Source organism: Plutella xylostella, chromosome 8 (genome assembly GCF_932276165.1).
Source record: "Plutella xylostella chromosome 8, ilPluXylo3.1, whole genome shotgun sequence".
In the NCBI taxonomy this organism is placed as follows: domain Eukaryota; kingdom Metazoa; phylum Arthropoda; class Insecta; order Lepidoptera; family Plutellidae; genus Plutella; species Plutella xylostella.
In genome coordinates this window covers 1,496,050-1,511,842 of record NC_063988.1, presented here as the reverse complement: position 1 = coordinate 1,511,842, position 15,793 = coordinate 1,496,050, and the positions used below count along the sequence as shown (strand labels likewise).

At 36.4% G+C, this 15,793-nt stretch overlaps 1 protein-coding gene across 1 annotated transcript in view; it reads left to right on the top strand.

Annotated features, from left to right (window-relative positions):
* Positions 1-15,793, top strand: part of LOC105394086 (GATOR complex protein NPRL2) — a 30,654-nt gene that overhangs the window by 13,714 nt on the left and 1,147 nt on the right. Inside the window, exon 5 of the mRNA XM_048622509.1 lies at positions 12,345-12,573. Coding sequence (XP_048478466.1) covers positions 12,345-12,573 — 229 coding nt within the window. The remainder of the gene's footprint in view (positions 1-12,344; positions 12,574-15,793) is intronic.

Here is a 15,793-nt window from a genome sequence, read left to right as displayed (position 1 = left end):
GAGATACTATTCATAGGTAGGTCATTGTATCATTGTTTGTGATTGAACATTGGTCTTTTTTACAAAACTGGTTATGATTATTTATTTATTTAAACACTTTATAGCATACACATACAAACATACAAAATAGGTCAAGCTAGTCATCTATAAAGATTGATTTCACTTAACGAAAGTCAAAAAGATTTAAATGGTAGGTAGTCCATTAAGTCCATTTCTTGACACTACACAGCAGGATCAATTCTACAGGAGGGAACTTTATCTGTGACTGTCTTACTTATATAAATTCACCCTGTATGTTGTAACTTGCTCAAGTATAGCGATCCACTACACCAGAATGATAAAGGGTCTAACCAAAAATAAGACAATCGGGGCCTCTAACACAGGCGCCTCAAGTCGAGGTCACAAGTTCGACTCCTCGCGGTCACAACGGCCTCGACGAGTTAAAAAAAACATTTTAATAAACAACACTATTACAGTTGAGTCAAGGATTATTCTTTTTTTGTTTATGCGAGGACTACGAATCCTACTGCGCATATTTTCTAACTAGGTTTTTTTTTCACTGTGACCCAGTTTATCATGTTAGATTAGGTTAGGAAGTCTACCAATGCAGAAACTTAAGTCCGTGTCGATTGATATAATCACACACAGCATATATACAATATTATACGACAATGAGTTACTAAGGGCCACTTGCAAAGGAGGGCTATTTTCAAAGTTATTCAAGTAAATGTAAATTTTTGTTATTAGGTGCTTGTTACTTATTTTATGTAACTATTTAGCAGTTGTGCATATTTTTATTGGATAGAGATGACTTTTTGCGGATAAAAGCATTTTATTTCATGTCCGTAAGGCGTTTAAATCTCGAGATATGATTTTTTATGAAAACTAAGTATCTAAAACTTTAAAATGGCCACCATTTATAAAATATTGAGATTTGACCCCACATATGGGGGTTTTTTCTCGATGAAATTACTCGTAGAAAGTTAAAGTTTGTCGGGTTCGAAAAACAACACATTGTATAGCCATATCCCATTCCACAGCGTATAACTAACCCCCGATCGGAATTGTATTCGACAGATTTACGAGGCATTTAACATTTAACTAAGTATAACTCTCCACGTGTCCCGCAATAGTCTGTCCTCAGCTTTCCTCATCCAACTATAGTCAACTTTCTCTCCAAAATTTTACTATAGGTACCTACTACCTACTTCCCTTTTATGGAAACGCTGTGCTTTATGTGATACTCAATGTGGCGTTGAGTGCTATTGTTATTCCATATGACTCCATACGATACCGTGCCCAACCATGAGTTTACAGAGAGTATTTAACGTACTGTACGTTTGTTAAGGACAGATCCACTGCCCTAAAACTCATAGTAGTTACTCGGATATTTGCGATTTGTTTTATTTATTTAATTCTTTATTGCACAAACATAAAAAATATATGAGCATTTTCAACGTTTTGTAAACTGAAAGACTCAGCTCTTATCTTCGGCCGTAAATTATTCAGTGTAAGTCAGTACCTACTTATGTAGTTTATATACCTTCTTACCTACATTAAAATGACCACATCTTTTTTCTGTGTGCTTACCTAAGTATTCGATGTTCATTTCCAGGCAATGGACGTTGACGAAAATTTTCATTTTCAATTCGACTTGGCTTTCCTTTTCATAATTATATGTCAAGCGGGAAATTAAAAAATAAGAGTCATTTTATTGTAAGATATAAAATGCACACTGGAGAAAACCTGTTGTTGAAAATCATAATATGATAATATACAAACTGGCTCGCACTTTCTCCCGCTTATTCGATGTCAACTCATTTTTTTATTTCCTCAGACAGATACGTATATTTTCATGGGCTTCTTTACTTGATGAAACCATTTTTTTAATAACATACCAAGGTTTCAGAAAAATTGGTTCAGCAGATTGAGTTGGATTAATATAAAAAACTTACATATTTTGGTTTGTAAAAATTGACGTTCATCAGAAAATTTTATATTTTTACGAAGAATATTTTTTTTTTACTTTGACTTTATTTATAGAGTTACTTTATATTTCGTGCCCATATCGGTAAGTAAAACTGGACTTAGGTATACTGGTCGTCCAATGGCGTTTTATTTAAAAACTCGTCCTATTATCAACTAAACTCAAGGTCTCAATGTAATCTGTTAACTCCATTTGTGCTCTTGTGTAAAGTTGTATATAAATAGAATCATCATCATCATCATCACGACCCATTACGTCCCCACTGCTGCGGCACGGGTCTCCTTCCAATGAAGGAAGGGTTTAGGCCTAGTCCACCACGCTGGCCAAGTGCGGGTTGGTGGACCCCAACACAAGCAAGCTTGTGCTGAGAGAGTTGTCGGGTAAGTGGGCAACCCGACTGTCAGATGTTTTCAAGCCGCCCGAAGGCCTCTGACTAGGCTGAACGACTGCGGACTAGTGCGGACGCTTAAATAGAATATTATAATAAAGTTTAAAAGCAGTAGCAATAACATCTATAAATACTGAAGTATAGTAATGATTATAAGCTGAATTGATGGATCAACCCACCGTAAGCATAAATAAAAAAAAATATTTCAAAATTGTGGCTTGCGAGAAAAGTTAGTACCTAATTAAACATACACAGGATGTGTGCAAAAGTGCTATAGCAAGTTGAAAGTTGTACAAATTCTGTACAACTTTTATTCTACGACTTTTTAATGCGTGAAAAAAACCATTGCGGCGGCGGTTATTAATTAATAAACAGAAGTGACCTTATACCTATGTCGCAGGCAACTGGTTTAATCTCCTGTTTGATTGAACCACTAGCCCGTTCATTGGATGGCGGTATTCAGTTGTATGACTAAAGAACAACTCGTCAAGTCGTTGATTGTAACGTTCGACGTCTTGACTGAACGTCATTCAGCGAAGTCGTTGAATGGGATATAGTATAGCAACTTTGTAATGTCTGGTTAGGGTGAACATCACCAGACAAGAGTCAACAAAAAGACTATGTTACAAAGCTCTTATCTCACAAATGAACTAAACAATAACAATAAACGTACCTTCATATTGTTGTTCATAATTATCCAGTTTCGCCACTTTTTTTCTTTGAAACTATCCGCCCGCGACGTAATAATAGGTAAATCCATGTTGTCACACTATTTTAACACAAATAACGTACTTTAAAGCTAATTTATTTGCAAAAAACTAACAATATAGGTGCTTTTTGTGTCAGCTGTTAGCGGTTAGACGCCATATTTGTTTTATTCACCACCTGACTGATTTTAAGTCAGCTAACTAGTTGGACGTTTTGTGACGCTTGAACAATCAACGTTCGGCCTAGTCATACAACTGAACAGCGCCATCCAATGAACGGGCTAGTGGTTCAATCAAACAGGGGATTAAACCAGTTGCCTGCGACACCTATATTCATACTGCGCTACATAATTTAAAAACCAGAAGTCCTTGGATATGAGTGTGTAATGTAGGCGCCACTCGTTGTTAATTCCAATTGCAGAATTTATTCAACTAGATGAAACAGCTCCTATAGTTACCTAAATGAACAAATAATAAAAATTCCCGAGCCTGCTTATTTTTTTTTCTTAGTTCATCAGTGAACATCAGCTAATGATGGTGATGACGCTATAGCTTAAATATTAAGGGTGATGCCACACTAGCGTAATTTTGTGAGTTGTGTGTCGCGTAATTTCGGTCGCAGTAATTCTGCCTATTTATCTACTTAGGTACCCGTGGTCTGTAGGTACAATATGTACCTACATGTATGTATAGGTACATTATGAATTATGAAACTCCAAATCTCACAAAGGTATGCTAAACTAGATAGTAAACAAGCCCAACCGCACATACATTTAGAATACACTCGTGAAGTATTTAGCGCTATGATTTACCAGCTAACTAACCAAAAAGAAAGATTTGGACCTCTTAAGCCATTGATAAACAATACGAATAAGATGGCGTATTACATACAAAAAAAAACTATCCGCATTTTGTTTACTTTTAATAACCACCATTGTACCAATCAGTAAAGTAAAAAAAAATAACCAAACGAATTAAATAAGAGCTCACTTGAAAATTTCTATCTTATTTCCCCATTTGTTAGTCCTATCTACATAAGTAAGTAGCCTGCTGGCCGGTAACATTAGGGTAAACATGACAATGTAAATGGGGAATAGCACATTCTATGACCTAGGTCCTACCTATAACCTCGCTATACATATATCTAACCTGGATCGTCGCTTAGACCTAAAATGCACACAGCGACTCGCCTTCCTTGTAAATGCTGACATTAACTACAATCAATATTGATCTTTGTGCTGCACAGACTTTGCTTTTCACATATTGGATTGTCTGTATGTTTATAATTTTTGTATACATAGGTGTTATCTTTATTCACATTTTATTCTTATTTGAATTATGTACTTACATCTGGCTTTTTATCATACTGATTACTGTATGTATTTACCAACGGCACTAGGTACTAAGAATGAAATATAATCATATTTTAAGTATGAACTATTTTTTTTCACGATCTTAATACTACAAAGCATGTGGAGCTAAATCACCCCCTTTAAAGGCTTACTGCAAAATCCTGTGTTTGTTTAATACTACATATAATATTAAAATTCCTTTATCTAAAACTAATTTAGTAGCAAAGGCTTGTTCCGTACAAATAAGAATTAAGGCTATATATTATGCTGTAATTTCAGGTCATTGTATTGCTGAATTTTATAATCTTACATGAAGCAGACAGTCTGACGGCTATCTTATCTGTTTTATGTGTTTCGTGATAAGTAGGTACCTTACACGTGTGAAGAAAACTGCATATACTCGTGCCATACCTGATACCTCATTCATCATTACATTTACATATAGGTATTAGGTATGGTATATGCAGTATGTACGGTGGCCTGCGCCTATAAGTATACAGGCGGAGTTTTTAAAATAGCGATCCCTGATGATGAAGGGACCAGCTACATCTGTTATAAATCCGGGGACGTGTTGTGTGTGATGTGTGTAGCAGTGGTGTTTATGTGGATGTGCTTGAACAGCATGTGAGCTTGAGATCGCTACTTTAAAAACTCCGCCTGTATACTTTTAGGCGCAGGCCACCGTAAAAATCCGTGCAAAACTAACAATTAATAAAAAACTAACGTAGTGTTTTTAATAAGTCTCTAAATTATTTGTAAGGATTCGTAATTTTAAGCAAGTAAGAAATTATTTTATTCACACCCTTCAGAAGGGCTAGTACGGGGCTTATTTAAGACGTGACAAAAGTCCTCCGTCGCCCTCGCTCTTGAGGCTGCGCGATGTGCATTGGTGAGCACGATGCAAAACTTATGTCACGTCTTAAATGCGCCCCGTGCTACTAGCCCTGATAGTGCTAATGCTAGTATTTTTTTTATATATTTCTGTAAATCATAGCATAATTATGCAAACTAATATAACATTAGTAGATTATTTTAATGATTAGGTTATCTTTTCTATTTCCTTTTAATAACTAAATGATGTCCTACTCCACTTTCCAAGTGAGTATTTAGATAAGTACCTACTTACCTATACATGAATTTATACCTATTTACATTAATCACACTCTAGTCTTATCATCGTCATTGTTATTGTAGATAAAATTTCTTATCTGTAAGAGATCGCTCTCGGTGATAAGGCCACCAAGTTGTGCATTGATTGAGTCCAAATTTAAGCTTAAACTTCTAATAAAAACGTCGAATCAACTGTCTCTTAAAAGCAACAGCTCGAACAAACAATAGTGTGGAAACCAAGGAACTCGTTTGTCTCTAGGCAATTATTGTCAACACGACCCGACACGACACACAATCCCAGTCTTAGGTGTGGCTGTTACTTACTTGTGAGAACAAAAGAAAACAAAGTAAGAGAGAAATAATGTATACTTAGGTAAGGTATAGGTGTATTAAAAGAAGCTCTTTATTTGTGCGAAGATAACTATTAAGTACTGTAGAACTGGAATAGATTATAATGACGTAGTTCCGAGTCAAAGGTGACTGGAGTGACCCACAGTTTTAAAAAAAAAAAAAAAACACGCACTCACGCCTTGTACTAATGTACTCCCTTGCGGGGTAGGCAGAGGTGCATTGCTGCACCCACTTTTCGCCAGAGTGTTATGTTAGTCCCAATGTAATAGGGGGCGGGCCTATTGCCATTATACGGGCACATCCAAGACCCGAGAACAAATATCTGTGTTTAAACAAATATCTGCCCCAGCCGGGAATCGAACCCGGGACCATCGGCTCAGTAGTCAGGTCACTAACCACTACGCCATTCGGTCGTCAGTTTTTACAGTTTTTTTATTCATTTCTAATAGTACCTACCGTATCGCCATGCATTGTATGGTCCAATAAACCAATCTAAATGGATATTATTATTATTATTATAAATGAATACTGATGCAACAGTAAAAACTATAAGTACCCATATCAATGATTTCAAAAGGAAGGATCAGAACATTTTGCCTAAAGAAAATGCTCGATCGACGATGGTGGACAAGACATATCGGCATCCAAAATAAAAGAGTAGTCACTAGGCAGCTACAGACAAGGCTTAATGCTTTTATTGTGTGTGTCCAAAAATGAAACCAACGAGCTTGGAAGACGAAACTGTATAAAATTGAAGAGTAGGATATCGAGGATATAGAAATAAAGGTTTGCCTTTAACGGCCCATTTATGGGCCCTACCTAACGTGTTAAAAACTTATAATAGGTACCGGTTCACCTATATCTTCACCATTTATGAACCGATTTTGATAATTATTTTGTAGTAAAGTTTTATACTTAATATACGTACAATAACTGATAGTAGGTATATCCCTACTATTCCCTACTAACGCGTGGACTACAAAATTTCGTGAACCTTGGAATATTTAAAAAGTTTTAAGTATTTAAAATCGGAATTCATTTTCGTAGCTTTATATTCGCACACGTGTAGTTAAATGACACGGTTCCCCAATATAACTACGTTGTATAAAGACGTCTTGTAGGTGCTATGTGGTCCATTGCTTCGGTTTTATTATTTTTTCCAGCGCCTTTATCATCATAGATCATTTTAATGTACATTAAATTAACCTAGAACTTCATCTTATTTTAGCATATATCCAAATACATTTTCTGCCTTCTCGAAAAGTTTTAATAACACCGATACTTCTTGACTTTTACTCTCATAAAATATTCATCATAAATAAATCTCACGCACGGTATATTTCAAGAAAATCTCCTGAAATGTAACGCTACAAAATGTTTAGTGTATCTAAAGTCTACTCTAAATGTTTATTTTGATCCAAAACTTTATTTCTCGTTCTATTTGTGTATGTAGATAATTGGATACTTTTAATTTTATTTGTTATCTTGGCATGTAGCCATCGTATTTTATGTAGATATACCTAAAGAGTAACGCACGGGCGATGTGTCTGTCCTTGACCGTGTATTATTTAACATGCGTATTCATTGCATAAATTATGTTTTCTTGTCGTTATTTGACTTTAGTACACGGTCAACCAAACTAGGAAGGTTGCTCTAACTTAACTCACGCCAAAGTGGTTATAAATTCATGAGGTAACGAACTGATGTGTGTAATAAGGGCATTAAGTTTTCATAGGTAGAAGTACCTTAAGTTCGGTCTACATTTTCAGCATTTCCGTCTAAGTAACATAACCATTGTGTAGCAGTTTCATTGATAACCTAGTGGCCATGACATTGGATCTGCACGTGAATGCAGTGGATGTGTGTTTATGTTCACATTGTAACTGTTTGGTTATAAACCTCAGGAATACAAGCTAGCGATTGGAGAACTATTTGTGGAAGCTATACATGCCTGCATACTGCCTAGTGCGTACACTTTTCAAAATACCTGATACTTTCCAACCTATAAGGACATACTACTACATAATGAAGGTTACCAACGTATTCTCAATAAAAACCTGCTGGTATCTTAATAACAAATCCTAATAATAATTGTGTTGTTTACTATTATTAAGTTGTAATTAATATTCAAATACGATCCGTAAGAATCAACTCTCACGAGTCTGGTCCTACCTACGTATTACCGAATGCTAATCGTAGTTTCAACCTTGACCTTGACTGCCAACGATCTCAGCAAACACGCTATATCTGTATTAAAACGGTAAATAAAAGTAAAAATCTAACTAATTTAAAGCCGGGTATACTTATTATGACACCATCCGGTTCACTTTTGTTTATCATGATAAGAATACATTTAATATGTTTTTAAAGTTTCTATGAATGTCCAATTGTCCATTCTTTAAGCGGAGGTTAACTTAATTAATAAAGCTGCAACTATACAGAAGAATAAAAAAATGGAGTAAGCCCCAATTTCTTCATAGTCGGTTATTTAACCGACCAGGGATTTTCAATTATACGTCATCTCTTTATATAAAATTCTTGACAGATGTGTCAAATATCTGGTTATGCTCTAACTGACTATAGAGAAATTGGCACTAAGCTTTATGCTCCAGAGATGATGATGACAATAAATGCTAGCTCATCTTCACTTATCTTCCCAGTTATCATTATTCTGCTGACCGTGCGGCCGTGAACTCTGCACGTGGCGGTACCGACAGCAGTGCAGATGCTGACTGTTGTACTGTCCGTGTGTGCACTTGGCATTAGGCCGGCCGCACACGTGGGTGGTACTCGAGTTACTCGGGCATTCTTGACATTCTGACATGAAATATATGTTTCACTTACTTACATAATGTTATGATCTCTAATGCCTTGAACTAAGTACTTCCTTGCCATACCATCCACCCCGATTGAGGTGCGTTGCTGCACCAACTCTTCTCCATTGTTGGACAGCTTTTAAAGCAAGTATTTATTATACCACATTCCCTGTTGCACTATAGCTTTATGTAGACACATGTACATGTAATACGCAAATATGTTCTTATTAATAGTGCTAGTTTATTTACAGAATATATTTGCACTGCACATTGCATCCCGCGCGCGCGTCATTGTCTATGTACTGATGTAATGTACGCCGGACACGTGGAGCTCGATGTAAACAAGTTGGTTAGGTTTCATGGACTTTGTTGCAAGATGTTAATCTGACAAAACAATAGGAAATTTAAATGCGTTAACTAGTACGGTTATCTTCATAAAGCTGTACACTTTTGTACCTTGTCAAACTAACGAACCGTCAATGTATGAATGGGAGGTGGTCGTCGTCAAGGGATATATGGTTTGTGGTTTGTGAATATAATAATGTGTCTACCAGCCTTCCAGATGTGAGCATAAAATAACGCGGACTCGGGTGTACCGTAAGATGACAAACACTATAGCTAGGTGAGGGTTTGTCACAGTTAGTCAGATTTACTTTGTACTCTGTACTCACGGGCAATGAAAAGGTTCCACTGAGAAAAGCACCAAATCATTCAAAAAAACTTCTAAACGGAAAAATCTTCTGCAACATTGAAGTACATTTTACAGAGCATCAGGAGTAATCAGGACCAAGTAAAAACGGTAAAATTATGTTCAAATTTTAAATTAAATGTTTGAATAAATAGGGATTGTTTGGTGTTTTTCGTGAGTGGAACTTTTTCATTGCCTGGCAGTGTACTTACCTAATTATTTTCAGCCTGCGATTCTGCTCTAAACAAAGTTCGCATCGTAGATATGCGACCGCCCTAATTCGTGAACAGTACAAGTACACAAGTAGCGAGCTACCTAATAATAGTGGACACGTGGAGTCCATATTGTAAACAAACATAGCGTGACTATGATTACCATCGCAAGTTAGGACACTGTGTTAGTGTAATCCGTAGTTTTAGTAACCCACACAATTTTATGCGCTTTACTCGTTCAGCTACTTACTGCCTTTATGAATAAAGGTTAAGTACATCCATCAGCTCAGGGTAACATGTCCGTTGTTTACTACATAATACATCTTTGATATACATATTATTCTTTATTTATACAGAGGTAAATAGATTGTGCGTCGAAACAAAAGACAGCATTCTTTATTAATATTTTTAGGTATACGAAGATATTATTGCATTAAGTATTATTATTTTTTACCAGATACTTAATTTGAAACCAGGGTTGCTAAATACACCTCCTTCATCCGGCTTTATAAGATACTTACTTACGTTTATTTTGTATAATTACACTTATATTCATAATAACACATTAGCATAACTGGTTGCTATATAACTGTACATAAATTAAAGGATCAAGACCTGCTATAAATAAACATTAATTATTCTGTAAACACATGATTAAGTCTGAAGTGCGAGGCGACGGAGCTCCGCCCGCCCTAGAAAAGGTTAATTGTTATAATTTGCGGAGGGTTATGTATGAATAAGTATTACACAGTGTCACGACAGTAATTAACCCTTCTCTGGGTAGGATGAGATAGTCTTGGGTTTATCTATTTACACGTAAACTCAAGACAGAATACGTAACAAACGTGCAATGGAATTAGAATACCCTTTTGAAATATTTTACCTTTTAAATGAATAACGTTTTATTTATTGAGATACAAGCGGAACTACCCCATAACCGCTGCCAATAGAGTCTACGAAATAAACCTTATTAAATACACTCACGGGCAGTCACGGGCATTCAAAAGTTTGCAGTGTGAAAAACACTCATCGCTCCTTAAAAAAAAAACTAAGTTAATGGCGCCTTTTGCAATATGTTTTCTTGTACATTTAATGGTGCAACAGAATATTATCAACTAAAACGTAAATATTTTCTTTAAATTTCCTATTAATTGTTTAAAAAAATTGGGGTCATTTGGTGTCTGCATTTCGAAAGTGGAACTGTTTCTTTGCACGTGAGTGTATTATTATATGGGATACTATCTCTATACTTACTAATATTTATCTTGGGCTACTATAATACTGTCTACCGGCGACTCTAACACATGTAGCTGTTAACTTTCCTTCCACATTCCCCTAAATAGCTGACACATTGACAAACATTTGCGAAGGGTGCCGTGATTTGGCCATGATTGGAGTGCTCATGCTCACACACGGGAGTGCCTGTTTGTATAATCGCATAAATAGTCTGTGTGTACCTACTGATACTGAAACATGAAGATTGAATAGTCCTAAACCAATACATACAGTCAGGCAAAAATATTTAAAAATTAAGTGCTTATTAATGAAAATATGGACCGAAGAAGAAACGAAAACTTATCTCCAGTTATAGCGGAATAAAAAATATCGATTACGTTAGCTCGTGTGCTTCGAAGCATCGAAGATTCATTGTAACCTGATTAAATTGTAACGGAAGATACGCGTGGCTACCAATAGATACTTTGTATCTATCTAATGAGAGCGATGAGAATAGAAATTTGTGACAAAAACTTCAACGATTGTCTTTTTACCCGACTGTCGAAGGAGGAGGGTAATGTTTTTGCTTGTCTCTTCGCCTCTTTTTAATCTCCTCATTTTTTCGAAGTTTTGCTGATGATTTTGGAGGCTATGCGTGCCTATTATAGTAGCAAGAAATTAAAAAGAAATCATTGCCCGGATTGGTTAATTTCCGTGACTCAATTCGAGCCCATTCAACCTCGCTTCCGCGGTTGAATCATCAATTAGTTTTGCTGCATTTTTCTCTTCACCGCAGCAGCTGATGCGGTCACTTGTTGCAGTTACCCACTTAGTACCTATACGTACTTAGGAAAAACATCATCATCATCAGCCTATAGTTAGCAGTCGACTTCTGGACGTAGGTCCTGTCTCAAAACAAGCTACTGGATACGATCTATATTTTTTTTAAAACTTTTCTTCTTATTCGTTCTGTACCATTGATCAATTCGGTCCAGCTAGTAGTAGTAGAATAAGTACCTTATTCCGAATTTAGCCCCTTCGTTTCACATTAAATGCTAGTCACTGGAACAAGCCGCTAGTTTCCATTTTCTACTCGATCGCGCTCCGTTCACGCCTGTCCACCTCAATAAATCTCAAAGCCTGAGTAGGTACATTCCAACATTTCCCAATCGAACCATTTTGTTTAATTTAACAGTACTTATATAGGTATACCTACTACGAGTTACAAGTATTTGCGTCAAAAACATACAGTTTAGTAGGTGGATTCAGTCCCATCACCATCACTTGGTATAGTACGACTCATTGTGAGGCATAATAATGTAGGTACTACACATTCGTAGAGAGTTTTCACTCCATAGAGCCATGTCTACGGTCTACCTACCTCCAGATATGCCTCTTTAAAATATAATTCCCAGCTCAGCTTCTTCTGCTTTTCATGTCAATGATTCAACCCATTCATACATACTACCCAATATCTGGTCATAGCAGCCAACACTAACCCTACCCTTCCCCCCACAGATCCTGCCCTACATAGACGGTTTCAACCACGTGTCCAAGATCGCGGCGCTCACCGACGTAGAAGTCAGCCTCGTACGCGCGTGTGTCCAGAACCTCGTTTACTACGGGGTGGTGACGCTGGTGCCGATGTTCCAGTACTGTGCGGTGTATAGTGCGACCCCCAAGCTGAGGCAGCTGACGCGGTGTGCCGGACTGCAGAGGCAGTGCTTGGAGTTCGCGGCGAGGTCTGGTGAGTGTTATTGTTAGGGCTCAACGCCTTTATCCACTGTTTTTCTGACCATATTACACGGGTCCGTTATCGACGTTGATAAACTCGTTTAGTGCGCGTTCCATCAATCTCAGCGCCGTAGTTATCGCGAATCTCACTATAGTAACGTTTGTCTATGTCGATAGCAAATCCGTGCAGCGTAACTGGTCCTGTTAACAATTAAAACTAACCCCCTTATTCATAGAAAAGTTACAATACGTTTTAACTAATAAACTGTTTTGTCCCTCTCTGTCAAAGAACAAATAGTTCTTTGTCGGAAAGGGACAAAACAGTTTATTAGTTAAAACGTTCTGTAACTTCTCTATGAATAAGGGGGTAAGTGTGTATATAGGACTCGAAGCAACACGTGGTGGACGTGTTTAAACCAAGCAAACACTTTTATGAGTGGATTTTTCGTTGGTGCAACTGTTCAAAAAACTATGAGCTCACATCTGTCGTAAAAACTTAGTTATACAATTTCTTCCTCATCCGTCATCTCTTTAAGGGTCAGCAATAGGTAATCGAGGGTTGGCATTGTCATAGAATTATGTAGTAAATGATGCTCTACAGCCTTGAAAAAAATCACACCGGTAGTCGAAGAGTCTAGCTAGGTGCTGAATCATTCGAATTTAAGTAAATGCTTATGGATAACTGTAAATTAAATTCAGAATATGACGAAAAACCACTCCCGTATTGTAACAACTGTGTCGTAATCATCAAGAATTTTCATATGATTCTTATCAAATTATAAAGTTAAAGGCTTGGACTAGGCGCTAAATACCTTGTTTTTTAATAAACATACACTTATTTTGTGTAAATTAATCCCAAACTTGAGCAATTTTTTTCCCTCAAATCTTCATACAAATATCTATGGCGGCTTTCTGTGTTATAAAATCATAAACACAAGTGACGTTTGACTCAGTTGGCCGCTGGCCTCCAAAGAAGGGTCACGTCGGTTTAGGCAGCACTGACAGCTCGCGATCTTATCGTGTACAGATACAAAATCACTGCACATTGGTTGTCATTGCACTTTTTCAACTTTTATGACACCAACATAATTTGATTTGAAATTAAGGAAGCATAATTCTTCCAGTATATTCAATACATTAAATTAAATTAGATAGTGTGCAATATTCTCGTGACATTACAGTCTCGTAAAGGTCTGATGAGGAGCAGGAATATAGCGAATGGATCTAAGTGATGACAATACGCACGAACATTAGGTTAGGGATCAAAAATACAGTCTCTTGGTGCTGGTTGAGGTATGGTTTCGTGAGGATCTGATGAGGGCAGTAACACGGTGGTGGCTCAATTTTATTTCAAAGATGTTAATAGCTAAAAGCATCGAGTTTGGGCTATTAAGTATGTTTTTCAGAGAGAGAGAAAGAGATTTTATTTTTCCTCTGGATGTGTTAGGTTTACTTGGTTTACTAAGTTCATTCTGTTAATGGCATCAAGTTGTTATGTGTTCATAAGTAATAATTATTTATTAACAAAATGCTGTTGGTTCTCCACGAAAATGTAAAAATAAAAATAAAATAAATAAAAATAAATTCGTAACGTAAAATTGTCAATGACGGAATTTCTTCTATAGACAGTAGCCACAAAAAAAACAAACGATAGATAGCGTGACTTGAAGATAAAGATACATTTATTCGACACATAGACAGCAACAACAAAAAAAATACAGATTTAAAGAAAACAAACACATACTTATACAAAACAACAAAGAAAAAAAAGGATACACATCAAAATAACTGGAAAAAATATAAGCCCCAATTTACTTGTGTGGGACAGGGAGTACCATAATATTTTTTTTGGGTTACTCCCCATCTATGTGAAATATCAGCTTGATATCTTTACCCGTTTCTGAGAAAAAGGGCGGTGACAGACGGACAACAAAGAGATCCTATAACGGTTGCTTTTTTTCTTTTGACGTTCGAAACCCTAAAATTAATTAAAAATATTATGCTGCTACCAAAAAATATTACTTACTTACAGGTATTGAAAAAGCGGAATATAGTACTAAACAAATTATAAACAAACAAAAAACCCGACTGCACGCTAAAAATATGAAAACAAGTCCCAATGTTAATGGAAAGTATCGTAGGCGGGGACCAGCAGAGGGTTCACCATTTAGCTGAATGTTACTTAGAAAACGGCCTTGAGTGGCGGTCAAGTTGGTCCCCGCCTGCGATACTTTCCATTAACATTGGGACTTGTTTTCATGTTTTTAGCGTACAGTCGGGTTTTTCGTTTGTTTATAATTGTATTTTTTTATTTGTAACTTTTTAGTTGTTTTTATTTTATGAAATTTTACGTCAGTAGTTCATGATCATTTTTTATTTCAATAATTTTGGTGTTGTTATTTAAATACCTTCAATATGCATATTTTTATAATGTGATTGCTATAAGCAATAAGGCCGCCTTTTTGTACTGTTTTATTTTTAAGTTTTGTTTTTTGTAATTATTTTTTTTCTTGGTGCAAATAAAGTGTTTTGTATTGTATTGTGAAAATCAAGCCCTTTCATTTGATACCTTACACGGCAAAGTTGAATTATTATTTTTTCGATCATCACGTTATGTCCTCTAGAGGACGCTATGTACATTTTAATAGAACGTCACATAGCCTATAACCATCACGCCATCAATACGCTTCTAACAATACCTCATACATCAAAATCTATCAAGCCGTTTAGGCTACAGGAGGGAACAAAGAAACAGACAAACATACAATCAAAAAACATTACCCTCCTCTTTCGGCAGTCCGGTAAAAAGGAGTAAGACAGGGGGTCATTCTGAACTTTTGCTCTACGAGTTTTGGAAATTAACTTTGTTGGACATGTGACTTTTTACCATGGAAAACGAATATTTTTTTTCGCGAATTTGCAAATCTCGTAGAACAAAAGTTGTTCAGAATGACCCCTTGAGTCATCCTCTTTTGGCTTAGTATAGCCCTTTTGCGACACTATGTATTTACTTTGCTTTGTCGTCGGGGTTCAGTTGGCTGGAGGATGCCCGAAACTTATTATCTACACTTTCATACTTGTAGTTACCTTTCTACAAGTAAATACCAAATTTGTTTGAGAAAGCTAATCGGGTTCCGAGTATAGAGTAAAGTGGCACCCCTATTAATTTCTACTCTTTCCTGGTGCCTACCAGTGTAAGTAAGAATTATACTTACTTACCCTAAAATCACCCA